The 25,794-nt window shown below is 40.2% G+C and overlaps 4 protein-coding genes across 7 annotated transcripts in view; 3 read left to right on the forward strand and 1 right to left on the reverse strand.

Annotated features, from left to right (window-relative positions):
- The window catches only part of LOC113568987 (STING ER exit protein-like), a 222,034-nt gene that overhangs the window by 139,365 nt on the left and 56,875 nt on the right, over positions 1–25,794 (forward strand). The gene's annotated exons all lie outside the window — the stretch shown is intronic.
- Positions 1,079–9,176, reverse strand: LOC118240884 (uncharacterized). The gene is made up of 5 exons (XM_081712193.1): positions 9,039–9,176; positions 6,257–6,319; positions 5,028–5,315; positions 4,487–4,777; positions 1,079–1,976 (listed from the first exon to the last, which is right to left on the reverse strand). Exons 2-5 carry the CDS (start codon positions 6,315–6,317, stop codon positions 1,846–1,848), a joined length of 771 nt encoding a protein of 256 aa, XP_081568319.1. The 5' UTR covers positions 6,318–6,319; positions 9,039–9,176; the 3' UTR covers positions 1,079–1,845.
- Positions 8,090–12,741, forward strand: LOC145657459 (uncharacterized). Of its 4 annotated transcripts, none has more exons than XR_014123133.1 (5): positions 8,090–8,445; positions 9,115–9,186; positions 11,108–11,265; positions 11,800–11,853; positions 12,175–12,741. XR_014123133.1 is itself a non-coding variant. In XM_081712230.1 (4 exons), the coding sequence occupies exons 1-4, from the start codon at positions 8,412–8,414 to the stop codon at positions 12,229–12,231; spliced, it is 303 nt and encodes a 100-aa protein (XP_081568356.1). In that variant the 5' UTR covers positions 8,090–8,411; the 3' UTR covers positions 12,232–12,741. The 4 variants fall into 4 exon arrangements, 1 of the variants encoding a protein (XP_081568356.1); XR_014123134.1 differs by having other exon boundaries at positions 8,090–8,384; XR_014123135.1 differs by lacking the exon at positions 9,115–9,186 and having other exon boundaries at positions 8,090–8,384.
- On the forward strand, positions 15,747–24,748 carry LOC145657458 (uncharacterized). Its single transcript, XM_081712199.1, has 5 exons — positions 15,747–16,028; positions 16,284–16,574; positions 22,395–22,411; positions 22,965–23,042; positions 24,152–24,748. The coding sequence occupies exons 1-5, from the start codon at positions 15,899–15,901 to the stop codon at positions 24,371–24,373; spliced, it is 738 nt and encodes a 245-aa protein (XP_081568325.1). The 5' UTR covers positions 15,747–15,898; the 3' UTR covers positions 24,374–24,748.

The raw sequence follows: 25,794 nt of genomic DNA on the forward strand, positions 1-25,794 counted from the left end.
GAGAGAAAAAAGTGCCTCTTTTGAATAAATAAGATTAAATTAGATAGAAAAGGGACTCACTGTATACACCAAAAATGGAATAATTATACATTTGAATGCAAAGAGAGAAAAAAGTGAAGGTGTCCTAATAAATCCTCACTGGCTGCACAGATCAGGATTCTCAGAACTGGGGCGAGAACGTTTTGGGTGCAGCCCCACACCTGTAAGTGCACCACGGTCTGCTCCTTTTGTGAAGTACAGCCTTGGAATAAGTTCACTGCGTGTGCTCCTGATATCTACATGCACAACAGCCTCACGTGGTCTGAGCAAGGTGGGTCACGCGTATGTAAGTGCATCATACAAGGATGTTGTAAGGAATCGTCAGGACACAGGTAAGTGTGGATCCAAATGCAAGAGTTTATTTTCAGTACAGGCAGGAAGGACTTGTGAGGCAAAATAGAAGGGTAGTCGTAAACAGGAGGGGAATGGTGAAGGGGAGAGTCGAGGGCAGTCCAAGTCCAAACCAGAAGGTAGAAACCGAGGTTGTGTAAGGGGCTAAGAGTGAGGTGGTGTTTAGGGGGAAAGCAACAGAAACAAGAAACGCTCGGTATGCATGAGAATAAAATACTTCGCGAGGATACTATGGGAAAAGGGAGGTTATAAAAGAAACTAAAATGAGAGACTGGTGTAATTAATCAGTAATCAGGCGACAGTGATCTACGTTTGGGCAGAGAAAGGCTTGTGGGTACGACTGACGCCGTTACAGATATACAAAAAGATTAGCCCTTGTATGCCTCGGTTGTGGTTCTCTTCAAAACTGTACTATTACTGAACCAATTATATCTTAAATGACATTTTATAGCATTACTAACTGTGTTGTGAAGTGTCCTGGTGAATTTCTTCCTAAATCAATGCTCATTACATATCTGAAAGTAAGACGATGAGTTTCTGAATTTCTTTGGCTCGCAGCATGCTGTCTAGCTTTGAGGATCTTTTGGTCTACTTCACTTTGTCTCGCAGGTCCTATTTATTTTCTCATTAATAATAAAAACCTTCATTTAAAAACTGCATTTTGTGTTTTAAATATTGGACAAAGATAACACAAGTAAATTTGTTTAATGATTTGTCACAAGTGGCATGAAGCAGGCCAAATGACATGAGGCCTGTTTCCATAATACAATGCTTTGAAATGAATGCAGCATTACAGCATTGGGAAAACCAACCACAACAACTGACCATAATCACCAAGACCACATGGGAGACTATTGAAATTATAACCTGAACAATAAGGGAGACTCTTGAAATTATAACCTGAACAATAAGGGGGACTCTTAATTAAAACATGTTGACAAATGGCAACTAAAATATTTAAACTATTCAAAGATGCTCCAGACAAAATGTCCGTTTTTTCCATGAGCTAACACAAAAGTATTTAACGTGCATTAAATCACATCACAGGATCTCACAGTAATATTTAAATAAAACATCTTTACATTACATTTACAGTACTGGGCAGATCCTCTTATAGTGACTGATACATATTCATCAGTATGACAGCATGTGTGCTCTCTGAGGATCAAATCTTACTGTACCTGCTCTACCAGGTGAGCTTCAGCAGAGCTAATGTGATAAAACTCTGATCATGCATGACTGAACATACACTGATCTTTGACCCCTGAATGGGACAGAGAAAAGCAGTGCAGATACGTTTGTGTGTGTGTAAAAGAGAACGAAATAATTTATCATCTCTCAGACTCTCATGGTTATTATTGGGAGATCACCTCTGCTCTTCATCTGAGTGGTTTAGTCCATTCATATTAACTCCTCTGTTGTCATGGTTACTGTTCCATTCACTGTACTTCCTTTCTAGAGCTCCTGAATTTTTTTCCTCAGCTGCACAATCACCAGCACTGCTGCCACAAGCCCCGCCCCCGTCAGAGCCAGGAGCACCGTCAACACCGTCACTGTGGAGCTCTGATCTGGACATGGCTGGACGTCTGCAACAGACAGACATAAAAATGGTCAGAAATTATGAACAACTCTTTAAACAGTACAGAGTTATAATCATATGTGTATATACCAGAGTGGTCACTGTGATGGGATTGTGGGACAGGGGCAGTTCAGCTCCAGTTCCTGACAAAAAGATCTCAACAGCATCACGATCTTAACAAGTGGATACGCATAATGTTTCACCAGTTACTATAGTAACCACTTCTACAGATTTGTGTGTGTTCTCTGGTGAGCTCAGCACCTCCCACCTCCATATCAGTATCCAATCAAATTCAATCAGGAAGTAACTAGTACAGTGATGGAGAACTGTTTAGAAATCAAACTAAAACAAATCTGGATCTTGTAGAGAGATATTGTTGTAAATGTAGAATAGAAACATACTGAGAGTTCAAAGTGAATGAACCAGTGGAGAGAATGAGCTACACAAAGGGGGGGGGGGGTACATAACAACAACAACAACAACAACAACAACCACCACCACCACCACCACCACCCTGATCACCACCTGTGCTCCGTCATAACTATGATCACTGCTGAAGCTCCAGTCTGTCATATTAACACACAGCATAATTACTGCACCATCACTGACTACATTTACTTATTAACACACAGCATAATTACTGCACCATCACTGACTACATTTACTTATTAACACACAGCATAATTACTGCACCATCACTGACTACATTTACATATTAACACACAGCATAATTACTGCACCATCACTGACTACATTTACATATTAACACACAGCATAATTACTACAGTGAACAGTGTTATTGAGGGTGAAGTATTTGTTGACTTATTGAGGGTCGTATGTAGAGGGATTGAGCTCCAGGACAAGGCCAAACTAAAAAAAAACAACCAACCAAACAAACAAGCCATACTAGAAATAAAAATTATTATTATTATTAGTTGGTTACATTTATTTAGCACCTTTTTCAAATTCAAGGACACTTTACAGGCAGAAATCAGCTTTAACACTCAAATCACTCACAGACAGATGAGAAGCAGCAGCAAATTTACACACAGTGTTCTCTCTATCAGAAACTACAGACTCCTGGGGGACTGAACCAGGTGTAGGGGAAGGGGAGGAGGTTCAGACCAAGACAGAGCACCAACCATCACTGAACACACACACACACACACACACACACACACACACACACACACACACACACACACACACACACAGAGCACCAACCATCACTGAACATAAACACACACACACACACACACAGAGCACCAACCATCACTGAACATACACACACACACACACAGAGCACCAACCATCACTGAACATAAACACACACACACACACACACACAGAGCACCAACCATCACTGGACATACACACACACACACACACACACACACACACACACACACACACACACACACACACACACACACACACACATCTATATTCATACACAATTCATATTGATACAGGACAGTTTTAGAGTATCCAGTCATCCTAACCTCCATGTTTTTGGGAGGTTCCCTCTGGGGTCCTACACAGACACTGGGAGAACACAGAAACTCTACGCAGATAGGGACTCAGATGCAAACATGCCAACCACCAAGCCCTGCTGCCCAAAACAACCAACTGTCCCAACTGAACACAAACAAAATTAAGTACAATAACCCTCCCTACTCCCAAAAACAAACAAACAGAGGTAAAGAACTGAGCAAATAAAAAAGGTGTCAAACTTCCCAACTACGATTCACACAGGACTACTACAATACACTATACACAGAATAATATTTACAACAGTGAACACGTCCAGAAAAAGGGGAAGCGATAAGTCAGAATGATTTAACAAACAGAGGCCCAAAACCACAACAATCGGCAAACAACGCTCACTGAACAAACACAAGCAGCCACAGCAGCAGTGGATATGAATCGCAGCCTGTTGCTTCTTCCCGGGCTTCCCCTTATGCGTGCGGTAGAATGAGGCAGCAGCCCAGGACAATTCCAGCACAGGACAGAAGACTTGATCAGGTGGAGGAGGAGCATCATGAAGGGGAGGAGCCATAGGATGTAAGATAAATGTAAACAAACACAAATAACCCTACCCATAACGCAAACAGGGTTGTAACACCTTCAAATACCAACACTTCAATTTTTCTGACTCATCACTCAATAACTCATGATTGTTTTGGTATGAGTAAGCAGGTATCACACCAAGTGCCGTAAAACATCAGTGGCTGGATCCAAGAGTGTCCATGTGAGAATCCACCACAAAGAGTCCAGTGAAAATCAACCAGGTCCACATGCTCTATTGGGGATATGCTTAATAAATAGGACCTCAACTAAGACCAAGACCTCAAACTATGACACTCAGTTCATGCTGTTGACATGATCCTAGCATTCATAGTCAAACTAATACTGAAGCACTGATGTGCATGTAAACATAGTTACTGATACTATGCACAACCCCCTCCCCAACATAGTAATTCTAGGCAACATTAAAATCACAGTAACCACACTTACCTTCCACAGTATCTGTGTATGTCTGTATAATCTCTTCATTCTTAGTGTCTCTGATGCTGTAAACTCCACTATCAGATGGTGTGGTTCCTTGCAGCTCCACAGCAGAGATGAGCGACACTCTCCGAGTGTATTCAGGTTTACACTTCAGTGAGTGTCCAGCCACTGTACAGATCTGTCCACTAGAGGGAGCAGCTGCACCTTTGCTGTTATAAATCACCTCCACTGACTCTGATATGAGCAAATCCAGCACCAGAGGTTCACCAGGCTTAATCTGAATTGAGGAATTCTGGGCTGTGGAAAAAAACAATTAGAAACTTCAATGTAATATACAACTGATTTGACCATGTAACCTCAGAATTACAAATCTGATATAAACATTTAAACATTACATACAAGCTCCTTCTGTTTTTCCCCACATATCTGATATTTGAAGTTTACAATTCTATGATCTACTTTATTTACCACAGATAAATAAAATTCTCTCTGTCTACATAAATAATGGTTTAGTAACAATAACTAGGTAATCCATGAGGACACTTACCCTCTATCTGTAGACTCACATCACAGATGTCTTTCCCATTACAGCTGCAGGTGTACCAGGTCTTCTTAGTGTAATCGGCATCAGTGATGGTGAGGGAGAGATCTCCCTTCAGGTACTGATCATGGGACATGTGAAATCCCTCCCCTGACTGGCAGGATGTCTGGTTACACTGAGCCAGAATGTCAAGTTGTTTATAGGACACAGTCCATGTGACCAGACCAGAACACGTCTGAGTGCAGGGGAGAGTAGCAGCATCATGAAGATTTACCTTTACTGAAGGAAAAGAGCCTGAAAGAGACATTAAGAAAAGAGTTTAAAACGTTATGAAAGTTTATGAACTCTTTAGAAGTTTCGATATTTCTGCATATATATGAACTAAAACTTCAGATTGTCAAACAAGTCCTGAAAGTGGATAAAGACAAACAAATCAAACAAAAATATTAGACTGTCATTTATTTATAGAGGAAAATGACCCAATGTTTCCTATCAATGCAATAAATATCAACTTGTAAAAATATTTATTGTTCTTTAGAATGTTAATTTATTTTTTGTCATATCCATGCATGATACAGCATATATAATACATCCCACACTAAAATAATTCCCTACACAACTGAACCACAGTCCCTCAGTGGCTTTTAATGAAAGCAATACAGATCTGATATTTTATCAGGCAACATTCAAATGCAAGATATCAGTATCAGATCAGCAGAGAAAAACTGGTATCATGCTCTCTCTATAAATAAAGTAAAACTAAAAATATCAACCCATTCAGTCAGGCTACTTAAATATTCTTGGATACTCAAACATGCATTTCTATGTAAGAGCAGAACTGACTGATACTGCTCATTAGTACGGCTGCAGGGACATCTGTGCCTTCTATGTCTGTGTCTACATGACCATTCTGGTGAGCTTTTAATTAAAGGGTTCTGAAATGCAAGTCTATTAGCAAAATGACAGGGAATCTGTCCAATTAAATTCATGAATTAAATAATTTTGACTCTGGGGGTGGGCCTATAGCAGCCTGGCCCTTCTCCGTGTTCTCCGTGTTATTAATAAAACACTACTGTCTATGTACATGCTACCTTAGCCAGCTGACTCTCAATTTTATGTAATATAAAGATGATTAAATAATACATAAAGGTCAAGCAAGTCCAATAGTTCAGTTAACACACCAAAATCAAAGATGAAATTCTGATGACCTAAGAGAACCTGTTTTGACCATTTACCTGCTATGACTGTCAGCAGCTGTAACAGCAAAACAAAGTGACATCTGCTGCAGAATAGCATGACTGAGGAGACAAAAGAGAACCAGTCAGTACTGTACAGAGGAGACAGGAGAACCCAGTCAGTACTGTACAGAGGAGACAGGAGAACCCAGTCAGTACTGCACAGAGGAGGCAGAAGAACCCAGTCAGTACTGTACAGAGGAGACAGAAGGACCCAGTCAGTACTGTACAGAGGAGGCAGGGGGAACCCAGTCAGTACTGTACAGAGGAGACAGGAGGACCCAGTCAGTACTGTACAGAGGAGACAGGAGGACCCAGTCAGTACTGTACAGAGGAGACAGGAGAACCCAGTCAGTACTGTACAGAGGAGACAGGAGAACCCAGTCAGTACTGCACAGAGGAGGCAGAAGAACCCAGTCAGTACTGTACAGAGGAGACAGAAGGACCCAGTCAGTACTGTACAGAGGAGGCAGGGGGAACCCAGTCAGTACTGTACAGAGGAGACAGGAGGACCCAGTCAGTACTGTACAGAGGAGACAGGAGGACCCAGTCAGTACTGTACAGAGGAGACAGGAGAACCCAGTCAGTACTGTACAGAGGAGACAGAAGGACCCAGTCAGTACTGTACAGAGGAGACAGGAGAACCCAGTCAGTACTGTACAGGTAGGAGCAGCTGAGTAAATCTCACAGTGATCACTATTAGGAAAAAAGTCACTTATTTACAGTACCCTGATTACACCACCTGCCATAAAAGAAACAGGACTAAAGCACCATCTATCCCACAGTAGAAACAGGACTAAACCCTACTACACCTCAGCAGCACAGTAATCCTCCTTTACCAGAGGGGGTTAGTCCAGGGTCCAGAACATCACAGTCCTGCCTGCCAGTACATTGTGTCACTGTTCAGTTCCCTTATTTGCAGCAGTCATGCTGTGTTTGATATTTCTGGCAACACTAAACTACTCATCAGACGGGACTAATTTTCCAGTCATGTATGTAAAGCAACTTTACCACAAGACCTCTAGAGTGTATGACAGACTCACACACAGGATCAGAAACCTCAGCATAAATTACAGACATGTCAGTGGCTACTGGATTTACGTGTTACCATCTCACTAAAACATCCACGTGTGATACGTAGCTTTCGTTGAAAGAAACCAGTAAATATTTTTCACATATCTGCACAGAATTACATACGTGTAGGGGAATTTACTTAAAACTTCTGAAAGGTCATTTGCCTCCTTAAGAACTTCCGTGATTGGAGAAAAAAGCGCCAAAACTTAACAACCCCCGAAATTACAGAAAACCGCCATTTACAGCAGGAAATTAAACTTGAAACTTGAAACATGAAACTTGAAAAAGGTGCAAGAATTTTTGCAGACGCTGCAGTAGGTAAAATGACTGACATGGCGAGAGTAAAATCACTAAAGAACGAGGGAAATTATTACATTACCGCACCTGGCCATGTCAAATGAATCCTGTCTGAATATTCTTAACACACATGAGGTTCTTAATCCGGTTCTGGGGACCCACCGCCCTGCACAGTTTCCCATCTGATCCAGCTCATGAAAGACTTCATGACCCAGAACACCTGAAACTCTCCGCCTGTGGATGCACTGTTACCAGTCTTAAATGTACGTGGCAAACACGGAAATAAACCTGAAACAGTTTTTCTTTGGGCTGATAAGATGTTCCTGGCGACATGCGGAATCAATTAGTCTGTAATGCACCTATAAAACAGGAGAATTGTAACGGTCAGTAATTTGCGGACTGTCCCCTTAAGTTACGTTTACGTAAAAGGCGTGTGCACGTAGGCCACGCGGAAGAGTTGGTTTTGTACTGTGCGTGACGGACGTTGCTGGACCCAGATCTTCATTTATCGTTATTTACTTCTTTAGTAACGCATTATGAGCTTTGGATGTTTTTACAACTCATGTATGAGCTGTCTACAATACTCCAGGAGCCAGCCTGTGTCACGTGGTGAATAATCCAGCAAGTTTACTACTAAACTAAGTGATTCTGCTCCGCATCTCCTCCACGTGCTTCACACGCTTCTCTCTACCAGTTCCAAAGATCTGCTCATCTGGGTTGGAGTATAATTTAAACAGGACTAACTCCAAGCGTTACAGTATGTACTAAAGTAGACAGTTACTGTATGTGCAAGGCCGGTGTTCTTAATAAAGTGACCGGTGAGTTTATGTAGCAACATTCGTACTTGGGCTGTTTATCTAACGACCTCGGAAATATTGTTCCGGAGAAAAATGTGATTTAAAAAGTAGAGGTAGTGATACCCACTGGTTAAGTACAGAATGAGACAGTGTTTTTCAATATTATTATTATTATTATTATTATTATTATTATTAAGAATATTTTGAATATTATTATTTAATAGCAATAAAGGTTTGTACGCCACATGGACATGACCTCCTACCAAACGCATTTACTGAGGTAACTGCACGCAGGAGACACACAGTCCATCTACTGAACTGCAGCATAAGAAGGCAGAACAGCACGCGGAGGGAACAAAGCGCACAGCTACTATCGCTCAGTGCACGAGCTAAAGTCCCTAAATGAACACATGAACCCGTTCAACAGTCCGCGAGACCAACCAGAGTTCTTAGCAGACATGCAAACTTTAAAACAGCTGCACTAAACATTACATATTAACTTATTATCTATGTAGCTGGCTAGTTGCGTTCATAAATCAGACTTTCTGACAGCTAGCGCGCATATTTGGACGGTAATCAGAAGTACATCGACATACAAACACTTTTAAACTCACCGCTAAATGTCACACTTGAACCTCGCGCTTCAGAAATGAAACCAATGGATTTGTGCTCGTGCTTGATTCATTCTAGAGTGACCACAGAGCCGGAAATAGAAAAAGCGTTTTGAAGCTTGAACACTTTTAACTTTTACCATCAAATAAGGTAGAGTATTTTATAAAAGCACTATTATAATAATAATTATAATTCTTTAATTTCTAAAGTCATAAATTGATGGCATTTTATCAGTTTTGTTTAATGATAAGCTGTTCACAATTTAGAACTTCAATTTAAAATATATAAAATATTTTTGCTCTTAAATGTGACTTAGTAAGATGTGTTCTGGGTGCATTCTAAATGTATTCTGAATAAATTACTGTTTTATGTATTGTAATAGAATACATCACATTATTCAACCATCAAAGTATTCTGCCAAACCCTGGATGTATGTACCCAAATCAGCAATGAGATTTTAATGACATGCACAACAGTCCATTTGGTTTTATTAGTTGCTTTTATTGAAACAACAAATGTCATGCTTTTCGATGCAACAGAACAGTTTTAAAAGCTGGAAATAAATACATAGATAACTAACAAACTACCTAAATAAATACTACTATATAGTAGTATTAATACGTACTACATATGTAATGATGAGATACAGGATGAGGTCTGTACTACATATGTAATGATGATGAGATACAGGATGAGGTCTGTACTACATACGTAATGATGATGAGATACAGGATGAGGTCTGTACTACATACGTAATGATGAGATACAGGATGAGGTCTGTACTACATACGTAATGATGAGATACAGGATGAGGTCTGTACTACATACGTAATGATGAGATACAGGATGAGGTCTGTACTACATATGTAATGAGATACAGGATGAGGTCTGTACTACATATGTAATGATGAGATACAGGATGAGGTCTGTACTACATATGTAATGATGAGATACAGGATGAGGTCTGTACTACATATGTAGTGATGATGAGATACAGGATGAGGTCTGTACTACATATGTAATGATGAGATACAGGATGAGGTCTGTACTACATATGTAATGATGAGATACAGGATGAGGTCTGTACTACATACGTAATGATGAGATACAGGATGAGGTCTGTACTACATATGTAATGATGAGATACAGGATGAGGTCTGTACTACATATATAATGATGAGATACAGGATGAGGTCTGTACTACATATGTAATGATGAGATACAGGATGAGGTCTGTACTACATATGTAGTGATGATGAGATACAGGATGAGGTCTGTACTACATATGTAAGCTGCGTCACATCCCAGTGTGCTTCAACGAGGGTGAAAAGACTGATGATGATGATGGTGATGATGATGGAATATTGGAGCACTGTGTTGTAGAGTAAATGTCTTTCAACAAACATTTTAGGTATAAACGTCAGTGCCTTCAGTGTCCTACTTTGGAACACTCTTCCTATATGACTGAATAATTATATGTTCCTGTAGGCCTGAGTAACTTTTACTCTCTATGTTCCTGCATGTTTGAGTAATTATTATTGCACTGTATATTCCTGCATATCTGAGTAATTATTATTATTATTATTACTCTGCATTGTCACGGTTGTCCCCTCCCTGTCATCTCGGTCACTTTAGCAATCCTGTCAAGCTCTGTTTTGGCTTTCCAACTTGGTTTTCTTTCCATGAGCTTCTTTGTTTTGATTTTTCTGTTACTCCCCCTTGTCTGGTTGTTCTGCCTCTTTTCTCCTGTTTCTAGTTGTTCCTTGTTAATTCGTGTATATGTTCCTTGTTAACTCGTGTGTATATTCCTTGTTAACTTGTGTATATATTTCTAGTGTCTCTCCAGTCTTGTCGCTGGTTATTGTTCACTCAGCCTGTGTTTATTGTACTAAGCCTCCATTTATACTAAGGTCCTTCTTCATTTCATGTTGTTGCCTTGTAACCTGTTCCCAGTTGTGTTTCTGTCAGTGTATTGGTTCTATCGTGTTTAGCTTTCATTTTCTTTATCTTTTGTGGGTCTGTCCGTCTCAATATGTTGACTCATTCCACTGACCCTGATTTTCTGTTCCAGTGTGTTCCAGAGAGCTTGCGTCCTCTCATTGGCCTGTTCCAATATTCTCCAAAACGCCGCAGAGCACCATTGGTCTGTTCCAACGTGCTTCTCCAATTTTTATTGGCTCTCCCGTTGCTGTCCCAGCATCCTGCCACACTTCTGACTTAAAGCATTCGGTAAGTGAAGCCAGGCTCCCTTTTTTACATTTTCCCTTCAATTTGTTGCGCTCAATTTCTTTCTATTATTCCCCATCTCGGTACGTCCAGACTTTACTGTAAAAGTGAGATTTAATGGGCAAAGTTAGTGGCCAGACCAACAGACCGAGCTAACTAGCTGCTCGTTAACCTGTCTGTGTCGGACACAGTGCAAGTTTTCTCTCAGACATCTTGGTTATCAGTTGTGGGTGAATGAATGAATGAAGTTAATGAAGTCCTTTCCACTTCATCTGAAGTTAACATTTGCGGTACAATGACCTGTGCTACTGAAAATGACTGATTGTTATTTCAAACAACAATTAAATAGCACTTAAGCTTCACTAGCTGGGGATACAGAGTTATCTGGTTAACTGCAAAGAAGCTCCTTTTATCAAAGTCCATTTTCAAACACATGTTATTAACATAGTCCTGAGTAATGTACATTAATGCTGATTTAAAAAATGTTTAGGCATCAATTTTGGTATTAATTTTGGTTTGTTTCTCTTGATCCCTTAGAATGTTTTCCAAACTGGCATCTCCATATTCCAGGCCGGTGCCTGTGAGGGTGAGGTGAGTGGCTACATATACAGCTGAGAGAGCAGAGACATACACATTAGTGGAAGGTGTGCTGGTTAAGTCCACCAAGAGGGTTGATACTTGTGCTCGCTCTGACGGGGAGCATTTTGTAGTGGCCCATTTAAAAAGAATGATGATTGTCATCGAATTGGTTGTCTTATTTCAATAGCTACAATTTATCAGAAAAATATGGTAGCTCTAAAATGTATTTCAGTCCATCCACAGGAGTGTTTATAACAGATGAGGTCACAGTATCTTCAGATCTGGAAGTATAATGCCGCAATGCTGTCTGTCCTCCCTCCCCAACCTATAAAGACCTTCCTGACTGGAAAGCAGACTAGTGTGCACTCTCAGGGAGGGTTGTCAGTGTAAGTATTATTTGTAAAAATATTAGCCTAATTAAATATATTCTATGACCCTTAGTGTCATAAGAGATAAATTTAACCTTAATCTTAATCTGCACATATCTTATACCGACCATAACAAACCATTACTGAAATGACAAACATGACACTTGTTTTTAAACTCTAAACTCGATTGACTGTTTAGATCTTGTCCATTGGTGTCCTCACAATAGCAGAGTGTAAATGAATTTTATATATTGTATCTAAGAACATTTATATAAATACTGTCTATGAAATCATTTCCAAATAGCATATGGCTAACAATACACTTTCTTACATAAACTGTGAGTCAGTGAAAGCACCACAGCAAATGTTGATTTTGCCTTTTAACACAAACGTTTGTGAAAATCCACGTACTAAGTTGCTGTATTGACCAATTTTTATTGAGCGTTTATTTGCTAATTTCAGTAATTATTCAATGTGGTTGATTTGCAACTGAAGCCTCTGAGGGTAAGAGAAATATTAATATTGGTATTTTTTCACGTTGTTTTTTCCGCCGCTTGTGGTGACGTTAATAGGTGACTGCTTTAATCGGTCATACTTATGTTGAATCGGTTTTCGTTGTTTGTGATTTGCTTCTGTTATTTCGCGATTGCTTTCTTTTGTGCAGGGATATACGTTTTGTTTTGTTTTTTTTTAAAATTAAGTGTCATTTGTTGTATTTACTAATCTGTGACTCATTCGGGTCATTAATCATGAGAGGGTTTAAAAGGATTTATTACTATCAACATAGTACTAGACACATTTCTGGAGGCACCGCGCTAATTTGCATTGATCTAACACGAAATTTCTGAGATGTGCTCCCTCTGAATGATTTCATTAGGGCGCCTTTAGGCAGAGGTTACACGCGGGTTTAATTTTTGAAACATTTTGAATCAAGTTTCAGGTTGAAAGGCGACATCTGTAACGGTGAGTTTAAGATTTTTTATATAGATGTACTTCTGATTACCGTCCAGATATGCGCGCTAGCTGTCAGAAAGTGATTTATGAACATAACGGCTCAGCAATATAGGACGGAAAAAGTATCCATCTGCATAGATAATAAATTAATATGTAATATTTAGTGAAGCTGCCAGGAACGGCAAGGGTGATGCTTTCTATAAGGTAACAGTTAATATAAAATATTAATAGATACACTTGATCATCTTACTGAACTGGGCGGCTGAACCTGAGCTTACGCGCAATCGGCGACCTGCCTCCAAACGTCTCTCCGTGTCCGTGTCTCCGCCTCGGCCGCTGTACTCGAACAGAAAGCTGAAGTCAAACTCGGGTTCCCATTTCGGGTCGGCGTGGCTTAGACTGCGTGGATACGGCTGCCTATCCTCTGCTCGGAGAGGAACAGGGGCGCTCGCATCCTGCGCAGTCACAGCGCACCTCTTAACTTTCACGTGAAATAAAACAAACCGCACACTCACAGCGTTTCCTTCCTTCTCTCCACGTGCGTCAGTTTACAGGACAGCTGTTTTTTTTTGTTTGTTTTTTTAACATTCATCCGCAAGCATACATGCTTGCCTGAGTTGAAACGGATTGGCCTGCCACTTGTGTGTCTTGGTGAACTGTAGGTTGAAAGAACCATAAAGGGAAAGAGAAGGGTTTGGAGGAGAAAAAAAATTGACATTTCAAGTTCCAACATCTCTAGCGGTTAGTTTAAACGTGTTTATATATTCTGACAGCGCTAGCTCAGGACTCGGCAAGATAGGACGGAAAAAAGTATCTGGATAGATAATAAGTTAATATGTAATGTTTAGTGCAGCTGTTTTAAAGTTTGCATGTCTGCTAAGAACTCTGGTTGGTCTCGCGGACTGTTGAACGGGTTCATGTGTTCATTTAGGGACTTTAGCTCGTGCACTGAGCGATAGTAGCTGTGCGCTTTGTTCCCTCCGCGTGCTGTTCTGCCTTCTTATGCTGCAGTTCAGTAGATGGACTGTGTGTCTCCTGCGTGCAGTTACCTCAGTAAATGCGTTTGGTAGGAGATCATGTCCATGTGGCGTACAAACCTTTATTGCTATTAAATAATAATAATAATAATAATAATAATAATAATAATAATAATAATAATAATAATATTCAAAAACACTATCGCACTCTGTGATTAGCCAGTGGGTTTCACTGCCTCTATTTTTTATCACACATTTTTCTCCACAATAATATTTGCGAGGTCGTTAGATAAACAGCCCAAGTACGAATGTTGCTACATAAACTCAGTGGTCACTTTATTAAGAACACCTGCCTTGCACCTACAGTAACTGTCTAGTTTAGTACATACTGTAACGCTTGGAGTTAGTCCTGTTTAAATTATACTCCAACCCAGATGAGCAGATCTTTGGAACTGGTAGAGAGAAGCCTGTGAAACACGTGGAGGAGATGCGGACCAGAATCACTCAGTTTAGTAGTAAACTTGCTGGTTTATTCACCACGTGCCACAGGCTGGCTCCTGGAGTATTGTAGACAGCTCATACATGAGTTGTAAAAACATCCACAGCTCATAACGCGTTACTAAAGAAGTAAATAACGATAAATAAAGAGCTGGGTCCGGCAACGTCCGTCACGCACAGTACAAAACCAACTCTTCCGCGTGGCCTACTGTATAACTACAGTGTCTGTCTCACTCATAGACCCCATTCATAGTCAGCTGGCTAAGGTAGCATGAACACAGTGATCCTTTACTAATAATGTCGTAACCTTTTTTTCAGAACACTGAGAAGGGATAGGTTGCTAATGGCCCGCCCCCAGAGTGACAAAATTAATCAATTTCATTGGACAGATTTCCTGTCACTTTGCTAATAGACTTGCATTTCAGAACCATTTAATTAAAAGCTCACCAGAATGGTCATGTAGACACAGACATAGAAGGCACAGATGTCCCTGCAGTCGTACGAATGAGCAGTATCAGTCAGTTCTGCTCTTACATAGAAATGCATATTTGAGTAACCAAGAATATTTAAGTAGTCTGAGTGAATGGTTGATTATTTTTAGTTTTACTGTATTTATAGAGAGAGCATGATACCAGTTTTTCTCTACTGATCTGATACTGATGTCTTGCATTTGATTGTCGCCTGATGTAAATACCAATCTGATATTTTTTCATTAAAAGCCACTGTGGTTCAGTTGTGTAGGGGATTATTTAGTGTGGGATGTATTTTATATATGTATAATTATATATTATATATAGATACTTGCGCTGTAACATGCATGGATATGACAGATAAAATAAATAACATTCTAAATAATAAATATTGTTTACAAGTTGATATTTATTGCCTTGATATGAAACATTTTCCTCTATAAATAAATGACAGTATTATTTTGTTTCATTTGTTTGATTTGTTTCTCTTTATCTACTTTCAGGACCTTTTTGACAATCTGATGAAGTTTTAGTTCATATATATGTAGAAATATAGAAACTTCTAAAGAGTTCCTAAACTTTCAAGCACCACTGTAACGTTTTATACTCTCTTTTCTTAATGTGTCTTTCAGGTTCTTTTCCTTCAGTAAAGGTGAATCTTCATGATGATGCTACTCTCCCCTGCACTCAGACATGTTCTGGTCTGGTCACATGGACTTTATATGATAAACCACATGACGTACTGGCTCAGTGTAACCAGACATCCTGCCAGTCAGAGGAGGGATTTCACATGTCCCATGATCAGTACCTGAAGGGAGATCTCTCCCTCACCATCACTGATGCTGATTACACTAAGAGGTCCTTGTACACCTGCGCCTGTAAAGGTCAAGAGCGCTGTGATGTGAGTCTACAGATAGAGGGTAAGTGTCCTCAATGGATTACCTAGTTATTGTTACTAAACCATTATTTATGTAGACAGAGAGAACTTTAAGTAGAACTTAGAGTATGTTCTAAGTAGAACATAGAATTGTAAACTTCAAATATCAGATATGTGGGGAAAAACAGAAGGAGCTTGTATGTAACGTTTAAATGTTTATATCAGATTTGCCGTTCTGAGGTTACATGGTCAAATCAGTTGTATATTACATTAAAGTTTCTAATTGTTTTTTCCAAAGCCTGTAATTCTTCAGTTCAGATTAAGCCTGGTGAACCTCTGGTGCTGGATTTGCTCATATCAGAGTCAGTGGAGGTGATTTATAACAGCACAGGTGCAGCTGCTCCCTCTAGTGGACAGATCTGTACAGTGGCTGGACACTCACTGAAGTGTAAACCTGAATACACTCAGAGAGTGTTGCTTATCTCTGCTGTGGAGCTGCAAGGAACCACACCATCTGATAGTGGAGTTTACATCATCAGAGACACTAAGCATGAAGAGATTATACAGACATACACAGTTACTGTGGAAGGTAAGTATGGTTACTGTGATTTTAATGTTGCCTAGTTACTTTTTGTTGGGGAGGGGGGTGTGCGTAGTATCAGTAATTATGTTTACATGCACATCCGTGGTTCCGTATTAGTTAGACTATGAATGCTGGGATCATGTAAACAGCGTGAACTGAGTGTCATAGTTTGAGGTCTTGGTCTTAGTTGAGGTCCTGTTTATCAAAGTATATCCCCAATAGAGCATGTGGACCTGGTTGATTTTCACTGGACTCTTTGAGGTGGATGGACATGCTTGAATCCAGCCACTGATGTTTTACACCACTTGGTGTGATGCTTGCTTGCTGATACCAAAACAAAAGAGTGATTGAGTGGGAAAAATTTGTGTTTGTTTACGTCCCCTTCTTGATGCTCCTCCTCCACTTGATCAAGTCTTCTGTCCTGTGCTGGAATTGTTCTCGGCTGCGGTGTTGTCTTGATTGGCTGCCTCATTCTACCCAGCGCATAAGGGGAATATAAGGGGAAGATTGGGAAGAAGCGACAGACAGAGATACATCTTCACTGTTGCTGAAGCTGGTTGTTTGTTCAGTGAGTGTTTGATGATTGTTGTGGTTTTGGGCCTCTGCTTCCCCTTTTTCTGGACGTGTTCACTGTTGTAAATATTATTCTGTGTATAGTGTATTGTAGTAGTCCTGCGTGAATCGTAGTTGGGAAGTTTGGAGTTTGACACCTTTTTTATTTGCTCAGTTCTTTACTTCTGTTTATTAGTTTTTGGGAGTAGGGAGGGTTATTGTACTTAATTTTGTTTGTGTTCATTTGGGACAGTTGGTTGTTTGGACAGAAGGGCTTGGTGGTTGGCATGTTTGCCTCTCAGCCTTCGAGTCCCTATCTGGGTGGAGTTTCCGTGGTGTTCTTGTGTCTGTGTGGGGGTCGAGTCCCTATCTGGGTGGAGTTTCCATGTTCTCCCTGTATCTGCGTAGGTTGCCTCTGGAATCCTCCCAAAAACATGGAGGTTAGGATGATTGGATACTCAAACTGTCCTGTATCAATGTGAGTTGTGCATGAATATAGATAAAGATAGATGTGTGTGTGTGTGTGTGTGTGTGTGTGTGTGTGTGTGTGTGTGTGTGTGTGTGTGTGTATGTTCAGTGATGGTTGGTGCTCTGTCCTGGTCTTAACCTCCTCCCCTTCTCCTACACCTGGTTCTCCTGTAGTTTCTAATAGAGAGAACACTGTGTGTAAATTGGCTGCTGCTTCTCATCTGTCTGTGAGTGATTTGAGTGTGTCCAGCTATGGTTGGTGCTCTGTGTGTGTGTGTGTGTATATGTCCAGCTATGGGTGGTGCTCTGTGTGTGTGTGTATGTCCAGCTATGGGTGGTGCTCTGCGTGTGTGTGTATATGTCCAGCTATGGGTGGTGCTCTACGTATGTGTGTATATGTCCAGCTATGGGTGCTGCTCTGTGTGTGTGTGTATATGTCCAGCTATGGGTGGTGATCTACGTATGTGTGTATGTCCAGCTATGGGTGGTGCTCTGCGTGTGTGTGTGTGTGTATGTCCAGCTATGGGTGCTGCTCTGCGTGTGTGTGTATATGTCCAGCTATGGGTGGTGCTCTACATATGTGTGTGAATGTCCAGCTATGGGTGGTGCTCTACGTGTGTGTGTGTATGTCCAGCTATGGGTGGTGCTCTACGTGTGTGTGTATATGTCCAGCTATGGGTGCTGCTCTGTGTGTGTGTGTATATGTCCAGCTATGGGTGGTGATCTACGTATGTGTGTATGTCCAGCTATGGGTGGTGCTCTGCGTGTGTGTGTGTGTGTGTGTGTATGTCCAGCTATGGGTGCTGCTCTGCGTGTGTGTGTATATGTCCAGCTATGGGTGGTGCTCTACGTATGTGTGTGAATGTCCAGCTATGGGTGGTGCTCTACGTGTGTGTGTGTATGTCCAGCTATGGGTGGTGCTCTGTGTGTGTGTGTATATGTCCAGCTATGGGTGGTGCTCTACGTGTGTGTGTATATGTCCAGCTATGGGTGGTGCTCTACGTATGTGTGTATATGTCCAGCTATGGGTGGTGCTCTGCGTGTGTGTGTATATGTCCAGCTATGGGTGGTGCTCTACGTATGTGTGTATATGTCCAGCTATGGGTGGTGCTCTACGTATGTGTGTATATGTCCAGCTATGGGTGGTGCTCTACGTATGTGTGTGTATGTCCAGCTATGGGTGCTGCTCTACGTATGTGTGTATATGTCCAGCTATGGGTGCTGCTCTACGTATGTGTGTATGTCCAGCTATGGGTGCTGCTCTACGTGTGTGTGTGTATGTCCAGCTATGGGTGCTGCTCTGTCCTGGTCTGAACCTCCTCCCCTTCCCCTGCACCCTTCAGTCCCACAGGGGTCTGTAGTTTCTGACAGACTGTGTGTGTAAATTGGCTGCCGCTTCTCATCAGTCTATCAGTGATTTGAGAATAAAAGCTGATTTCTGTCTGTAAAGTGTCCTTGAGTTTGAGAAAGGCGCTAAATAAATGTAACCAATAATAATAATAATAATAATAATAATAGTAGTAGTTTTATTTCTAGTGTGTCTTATGTTTTTTTTTTTTTTAGTTTGGCCTTGTCTGCTCCTGAAGCTCAATCCCTCTACAGCCGACCCTCAATAAATCAACAAATACTTCAGCCTCAATACCACTGTTTACTGTAGTAATTATGCTGTGTGTTAATAAGTAAATGTAGTCAGTGATGGTGCAGTAATTATGCTGTGTGTTAATATGTAAATGTAGTCAGTGATGGTGCAGTAATTATGCTGTGTGTTAATATGTAAATGTAGTCAGTGATGGTGCCGTAATTATGATGTGTGTTAATATGTAAATGTAGTCAGTGATGGTATAGTAATTATGCTGTGTGTTAATATGTAAATGTAGTCAGTGATGGTGCAGTAATTATGCTGTGTGTTAATAAGTAAATGTAGTCAGTGATGGTGCAGTAATTATGCTGTGTGTTAATATGTAAATGTAGTCAGTGATGGTGCAGTAATTATGCTGTGTGTTAATAAGTAAATGTAGTCAGTGATGGTGCAGTAATTATGCTGTGTGTTAATATGTAGATGTAGTCAGTGATGGTGCAGTAATTATGCTGTGTGTTAATATGTAAATGTAGTCAGTGATGGTATAGTAATTATGCTGTGTGTTAATATGACAGACTGGAGCTTCAGCAGTGATCATAGTTATGACGGAGCACAGGTGGTGATCAGGGTGGTGGTTGTTGTTGTTGTTGTTGTTGTTGTTGTGTACACCCCCCCCCCCCCTTTGTGTAGCTCATTCTCTCCACTGGTTCATTCACTTTGAACTCTGAGTATGTTTCTATTCTACATTTAAAACAATATCTCTCTACAAGATCCAGATTTGTTTTAGTTTGATTTCTAAACAGTTCTCCATCACTGTACTAGTTACTTCCTGATTGAATTTGATTGAATTTGATCCCACAATCCCTCTTGATCTTGTCACAGTGACCAATCTCGTACATACACATATAATTATAACTCTGTATGTTTAAATACACACACACACACACACACAGATCCGCACTGCCTTTCTCTGTCCCATTCAGGGGTCAAAGATCAGTGTATGTATACATGATTAGAGCGCTCCTGAAGCTCACCTGGTAGAGCAGGTACAGTAAGGTTTGATTCATATTGATGAATATGTATCAATCACTATAAGAGGATCTGCCCAGTACTGTAAATATGTTTATGGAAATATTACTATGCGATCCTGTGATGTAATTTAATGCAACTGTAAATACTTTTGTCAAGTCATGGAAAAACAGACAATTTTGTCTGCAGTATCTTTGAATAGTTTAAATAGTTTAGTTGCCATTTGTCAACATGTTTTATTTAAGAGTTCCCCTTATTGTTCAGGTTATTGTAATGGTGAGCGGTAATGAGGTGGTCGCATGTGCGGAGGAGAGCGAGATTTCTTAGGGGCAAATCCAGAGTTGTAGTCAGAGTAGTCCAGGGTCCTAGAATACATAACAAAAACAAGGGCTAGGATAACAAAGCCTAGGAAACACAAACCAAAAGCACACGAAGGCAAACAGGGAAAGCAGCTATAACAGAAAGAAGTAACATACGGAGTTAAGGAAAAACAAAACAGCTAGAATCAAACAGGCTAACATAAACAGAGGCTTAGAAACAAAGACGAGCTTACACACATGCAATACATGCAATACATGCAATACATGCAATACATGCAATACATGCAATACATGCAATACATGCAATACATTCCACACAAACACACGCAATGAACAGCAAAAACACAGGGAACCAGACAGGGTTTAAATACTTGAACTAATGAACACTAAACAAGGCGCAGGTGCAAATCATGAACAGTGAAAACCAAAACAGGGACTGGAACAGGACTGGAAAAGTGAAACATGAGAAAGGAAACCATAGAGACGGACAATAGGAAGGACCAAACAAGACATTTATTCATGACATACATTCTGTTTCACAAGTGATGGGCACTATGTCCACAAACTGGACAACAGACTAAAGCAAACCAGGGGGAAAGAGAAGAAGAAAACACATCTGAGAAATTCATCTCATGCGGTTGTGAATCCAGATTAGATTACAAGACACTTTTCTTGGTTTCTGTCTTTGAGGTTGTGATTACATTTTAATTTTTGCCTGATTTTACATTATCTACGTTTTGTCCTTTTACTGGAATCCCAGAGATGACCATAAACATCTTACGAGGCTTGTTTTAAATTTCATAGTTGAATTTCCTCTCAACTAAAACAAAACATTTATTTTTTAAATATCTGCTGTGGAATTCCCTACATGTTCATGTGAGTCGGGTAGAATGTCAGGCTCTCTTGTTAATGCTTCCTTGATGTTTTTAATATGGTGCACCTCCTAGTTTGAGTGGCTCACACCCCTCACTTCTACTCCTCATTCTCACCCTTCACTCCTATTTACTCTCTCACCCCTCACTCTCACTTCTCATTCTCACCCCTCACTCCTACTTACTCTCTCACCCCTCACACCTACCCACTTTCACCCCTCACTATCACTGCTCACTCCTACTCCTCACTCACCCATCACTCCTACTCACTCTCACACCTCACTCTCACTCATCACTCCTACTCCTTACTTTCACCCCCCTCCTCAATCTCACCCCTCACTCTCTCCCCTCATTCCTACTCACTGTCAACCCTCACTCTCACTCCTACTCCTCACTCTCACCCCTCACTCCTACTCACTCTCACCCCTCACTCCTACTCACTCTCATCCCTCACTCTCACCTCTCACTCTCACCCCACACTCCTACTCCTCACTCTCACCCTTCACTCCTACTCCTCACTCCAAGTGAGATACTAGTGATGGCCCCTACTGTGCCGAGGCTTCGGAGCACATGTCGAGAGCTCCAGGAAGTCTTTTATGAAACATGTATCGAGGCTTGCTTCTTTAAGGATGAATGACGTCACTGATGATGCCTGAAACCTCACTGGTTCAGGAAGCATTTCGAGTGTTGGCACAATTTATGAACACACATAAAGCGCAATGGATCCATGCAAAATTTGCATGTTTGTGTTCTGTCAATTTGCCTGTGACATTGATGAGCTTGTTTTCATGGAGCCTGCTAAAAGGAAAAGGGTTTCCCCTGTATGGAAACACTTTGAGCAGATCTCTACAAATAAGGTATTGCACATAATATGCCTGTAAATAATGAAATGTGTTACTACTATAATATTCACAAGTCGTTTTTTTTTTCCATTCCAAACCACTGGGATACAACAACAACATCTCATCTGTGTTATTGTACTTGTCATGTATAATGAGGGGGATAGAGTTGGATCCAGCCAAGGTGGGTATGGGTTTCCAATTTTCATATTTGTTAATCAACCATGATAATAATGATATTGACCACGATGCTACATTCATCACACACATCAAAAAATAAAAACAAAACATGTGCACATGTTCATGTAATGACTTCTGACATGCAAATACTGTAATTAAACCATAACCTAATTTAATTTTATTCACTGTTAACATTAATATGCATATATATATATATAATGTGTATATACTGTGTATATATATATTTATATACTGCATTATTCTCTGCACCTTACATGTTATTTGCAGTTTGGATTGGATTACAAAGTGTAAAAATGACAAAGTGTAATCTAATCTTTACAAAGCAGTGACCAGAAAGGAAGAGCTGGATGAGGCTTTGGTCTTCATGATTGTTAGAGACACACAGCCATTTAGCACAATTGAGGATAAAGGCTTCAGGGATTTAGTAGCAAAATTTGATCCAATCTATATTTTCCCAACTAGGAAAGTATGTGTGGTGACATGGATAAATTATGAGAGTAGTATTAAAAAAATAATATTTTCTTCCTTCCCTTTAGACCGCAAAGGCCATGGTTGAGACCAAATATCAACAAGAGAAAGAGAAGACCAAAGTTGAGGTCCAGAAAGTTCCTGCAGTGAGTGTGACAGCAGACAAACTACTTGGCTGTGACCTGCCATTTTATAGATGACAACACATGACTGAAGTCCACATTACTCGGTGTAGTGAAATTCCCACAGGCGCACACAGCTGAAAATTTGGCCTGTGTGAAATCCTCTCTTATGGAAGAATGGGAAATAAAATCCAAAGTAACATGTCTAGTTACTGATGGCGCTTCTGATATGATTGCCTGTGGTAAACAGCTGAAGCTGCATCATGCCTTCTGCATTGCTTACACCCTGAATATAGTTGTTAAAAAAGCTCTTGAACTAACCCCAGTGCTGTCTGCCATTCCTACAAAGGCAAGGAAGCTGGTGGGCTATTTTAGAAGCAGCACAACTGTCAAAGTTAGTAACATTATTTTCACATTTGTTTACACATTGTTTTATATTGCTACATATGTAACGTTTAGGTTTTTATTGTTAAAGGAGAAGCTGGACCTTGTTCAAGAGCGTATGGGAAAACCAAAAAAGAAACTGATTCAGGAGGTTGAAACAAGGTGGTACAGCAACTTTCAAATGCTGGAGCGATTAGTAGAACTCAGGGAGCCTGTAAGCATTGGCAGGCTTACAAACTGGTATTCCTGCGCTGACCTCTGATGAGTACAATAATGTTTGTGAGCTCCTGTCTATACTGTCTCCTTTTCACACGGCCACTGTGGTGCTGTCAGAGGAGAAAAAGGTATCTGGCTCCAAAGTGGTGCTATTATTGAAAATGGTGGAAAAGATGCTCCAGGAAGAGGCAGCAAAGGCAACGGTCCCAGTAGCTAGTGAACTGGGAGAGACCTCATCAGGCTCCTTAGGGAAAAGCTCCACACAGCATGAGCATTATATCACTGGCAATGCTACTAGACCCAAGATACAAATCACTTGGATCCTTTAGCCCAAAAAAGGCAGATAAAGGAATAAAACAACTCACCTTTGAATGTACCAATGTAATAGGGTCTAGACAGTCACATTCAATACCAGCTGCAGCTTCAACATCACAAGATGCTGTAGCTGAAAGACCTGGTTAATATTTTTGCATTGGATTAAAGTCAATTTCAGAGTTATGACCTCATTCATATTATCTGGTTTTGCTTCTCAGGAAACAAACTGTGGTGTGATTTTGATGCCACATTCATGGAGGCCAGAAGAACACACAATGTCACTGCTGATGCCACAGTTGAAGTGCAGACCTGGCAGAACTGAAGAAAAGCAGAACACAGGGTCCCCTCCAGTACTGGGAGAGGCAGGGGTGCATATATCCAAATCTCTACAGGTTTGCTGTGGGATACTTGTGCACCTCTGTCTCCTCAGTACCATGTGAAAGTGTTTTCTTCAAAGCCAGGGAAGTTATTTTCAAACAGAGAAACCAACTGCGTCCAAGCACAGTGGAAAAAATATTATTTCTTAATAAAAGTGAATAAAGTCACCACAGTATTCATAAGCATAACCATTTTCCCATCTTTGAACAACACTGCAACAGTCTTAAGAACATCTCAACATAAACATCTCATGTCCTATTTGGTTTATTTAAACATTGACTGAAATCAACCTGTTTTTTGACACTAGTAGACCTCCAAAACCATTACCTACACATCAAAAACAGATTAGATGAATGAATGAACCACACAAAATCATATTAAGGTGTTTTTATTTCTATTGTTGGCAGTGACTATTCCCATGCTGTCACTGGTGCAAAACAGCCAAGAGATCCATCACAAATAGTTGAAATGACAATAAAGGTTTAGCCAGCAGGGGGGTTTATGTGCACATGAAGCCTCCAGATATGAACCTTTTTTTGAACCAATTGGATGGAAAGCTTCAAGGATTCATCTGGCAATCACTACAAAAACAAACAAAAATGTTTTAAAAAATAGAATTTAGCATTTACAAGTTACAAGTTCAATAAAAGAAAATCAGCAATCATAAATTCTCCAAAATAAGTCAACATCAAAACTCCACTCTTGAAATTTCCTTTGGAAACTAATACAAGGAAAAACAGGAAATTGGGTGATGTCACTTCCTGTCTTTAAGCAGGACAATTCCCCATAAAGCTCCCCTTCAAAGACAACATGGAAGACTCTCCACAAAAAAATCACAGGTAAGTTCATTTTTTCTTAATATACTTTTGTTTTACCTACTTTGTTAAAATATACAAACTTTTCTGTGTTAATCCTGTGTTTTAATTTACATACATATATAAATATATATACACACAGCATATGTGCATTTCAAACCCACAGTCCATGAACACACTGTGGTGGAGGGTAACTATCACAAGACATTACACTCATACTGTGTGCATCTGCACCTGTATCACTCCACCACACAGAAAACAGCATGAAAAACCTTTCCCAGTTTCCAAAGATTTCCAACTTTAATGTGTTGATTTGTACAGAGACTTCAACACAGTGAGTTATGATTCCACAGCATGTGTAACTTGTAGAACAGCGTGTATCATACGTACAGAAATAAACTGCAGCTGAAGAGTCCTTTAGCATGATTTATTGTGCATGTGTGTTTTTTGGGGACTTCTCACTGGCACTCACAATTTATTATTACATGGGTAGTACACACACACACACACACATACTAACAAGCAATTTTTACATGTTTATATGTCATCAAAGGTACAGAGATATTATTGTTTATTTTATGTTTCTTTTGAAAATGTTACTTTGCTAATCGCAATGTCATGAAATCTTGTATCCTGTGTAAAAACCCCTGCTGCTGTGGTTGCTATGG

Source organism: Electrophorus electricus, chromosome 1 (genome assembly GCF_041902795.1).
Source record: "Electrophorus electricus isolate QZ-2024a chromosome 1, ASM4190279v1, whole genome shotgun sequence".
In the NCBI taxonomy this organism is placed as follows: domain Eukaryota; kingdom Metazoa; phylum Chordata; class Actinopteri; order Gymnotiformes; family Gymnotidae; genus Electrophorus; species Electrophorus electricus.

Bases quoted from the DNA above. Each gene is read 5' to 3' on its own strand.
- LOC118240884 (XM_081712193.1), bottom strand. From the start codon at position 6,317: ATGCTATTCTGCAGCAGATGTCACTTTGTTTTGCTGTTACAGCTGCTG. The intron at 5,316-6,256 runs GTAAATGGTCAA...TGTCTCTTTCAG, and splicing joins GCTGCTGACAGTCATAGCAG to GCTCTTTTCCTTCAGTAAAG. The intron at 4,778-5,027 runs GTAAGTGTCCTC...TTTTTTCCACAG, and splicing joins TGTGAGTCTACAGATAGAGG to CCCAGAATTCCTCAATTCAG.
- LOC145657459 (XM_081712230.1), top strand. From the start codon at position 8,412: ATGTGCAAGGCCGGTGTTCTTAATAAAGTGACCG. The intron at 8,446-11,107 runs GTGAGTTTATGT...TTTCTGTTCCAG, and splicing joins TGTTCTTAATAAAGTGACCG to TGTGTTCCAGAGAGCTTGCG. The intron at 11,266-11,799 runs GTAAGTGAAGCC...TTGATCCCTTAG, and splicing joins CTTCTGACTTAAAGCATTCG to AATGTTTTCCAAACTGGCAT.
- LOC145657458 (XM_081712199.1), top strand. From the start codon at position 15,899: ATGTCCCATGATCAGTACCTGAAGGGAGATCTCTCCCTCACCATCACT. The intron at 16,029-16,283 runs GTAAGTGTCCTC...TTTTTTCCAAAG, and splicing joins TGTGAGTCTACAGATAGAGG to CCTGTAATTCTTCAGTTCAG. The intron at 23,043-24,151 runs GTGAGTGTGACA...TTTGCTTCTCAG, and splicing joins AGGTCCAGAAAGTTCCTGCA to GAAACAAACTGTGGTGTGAT.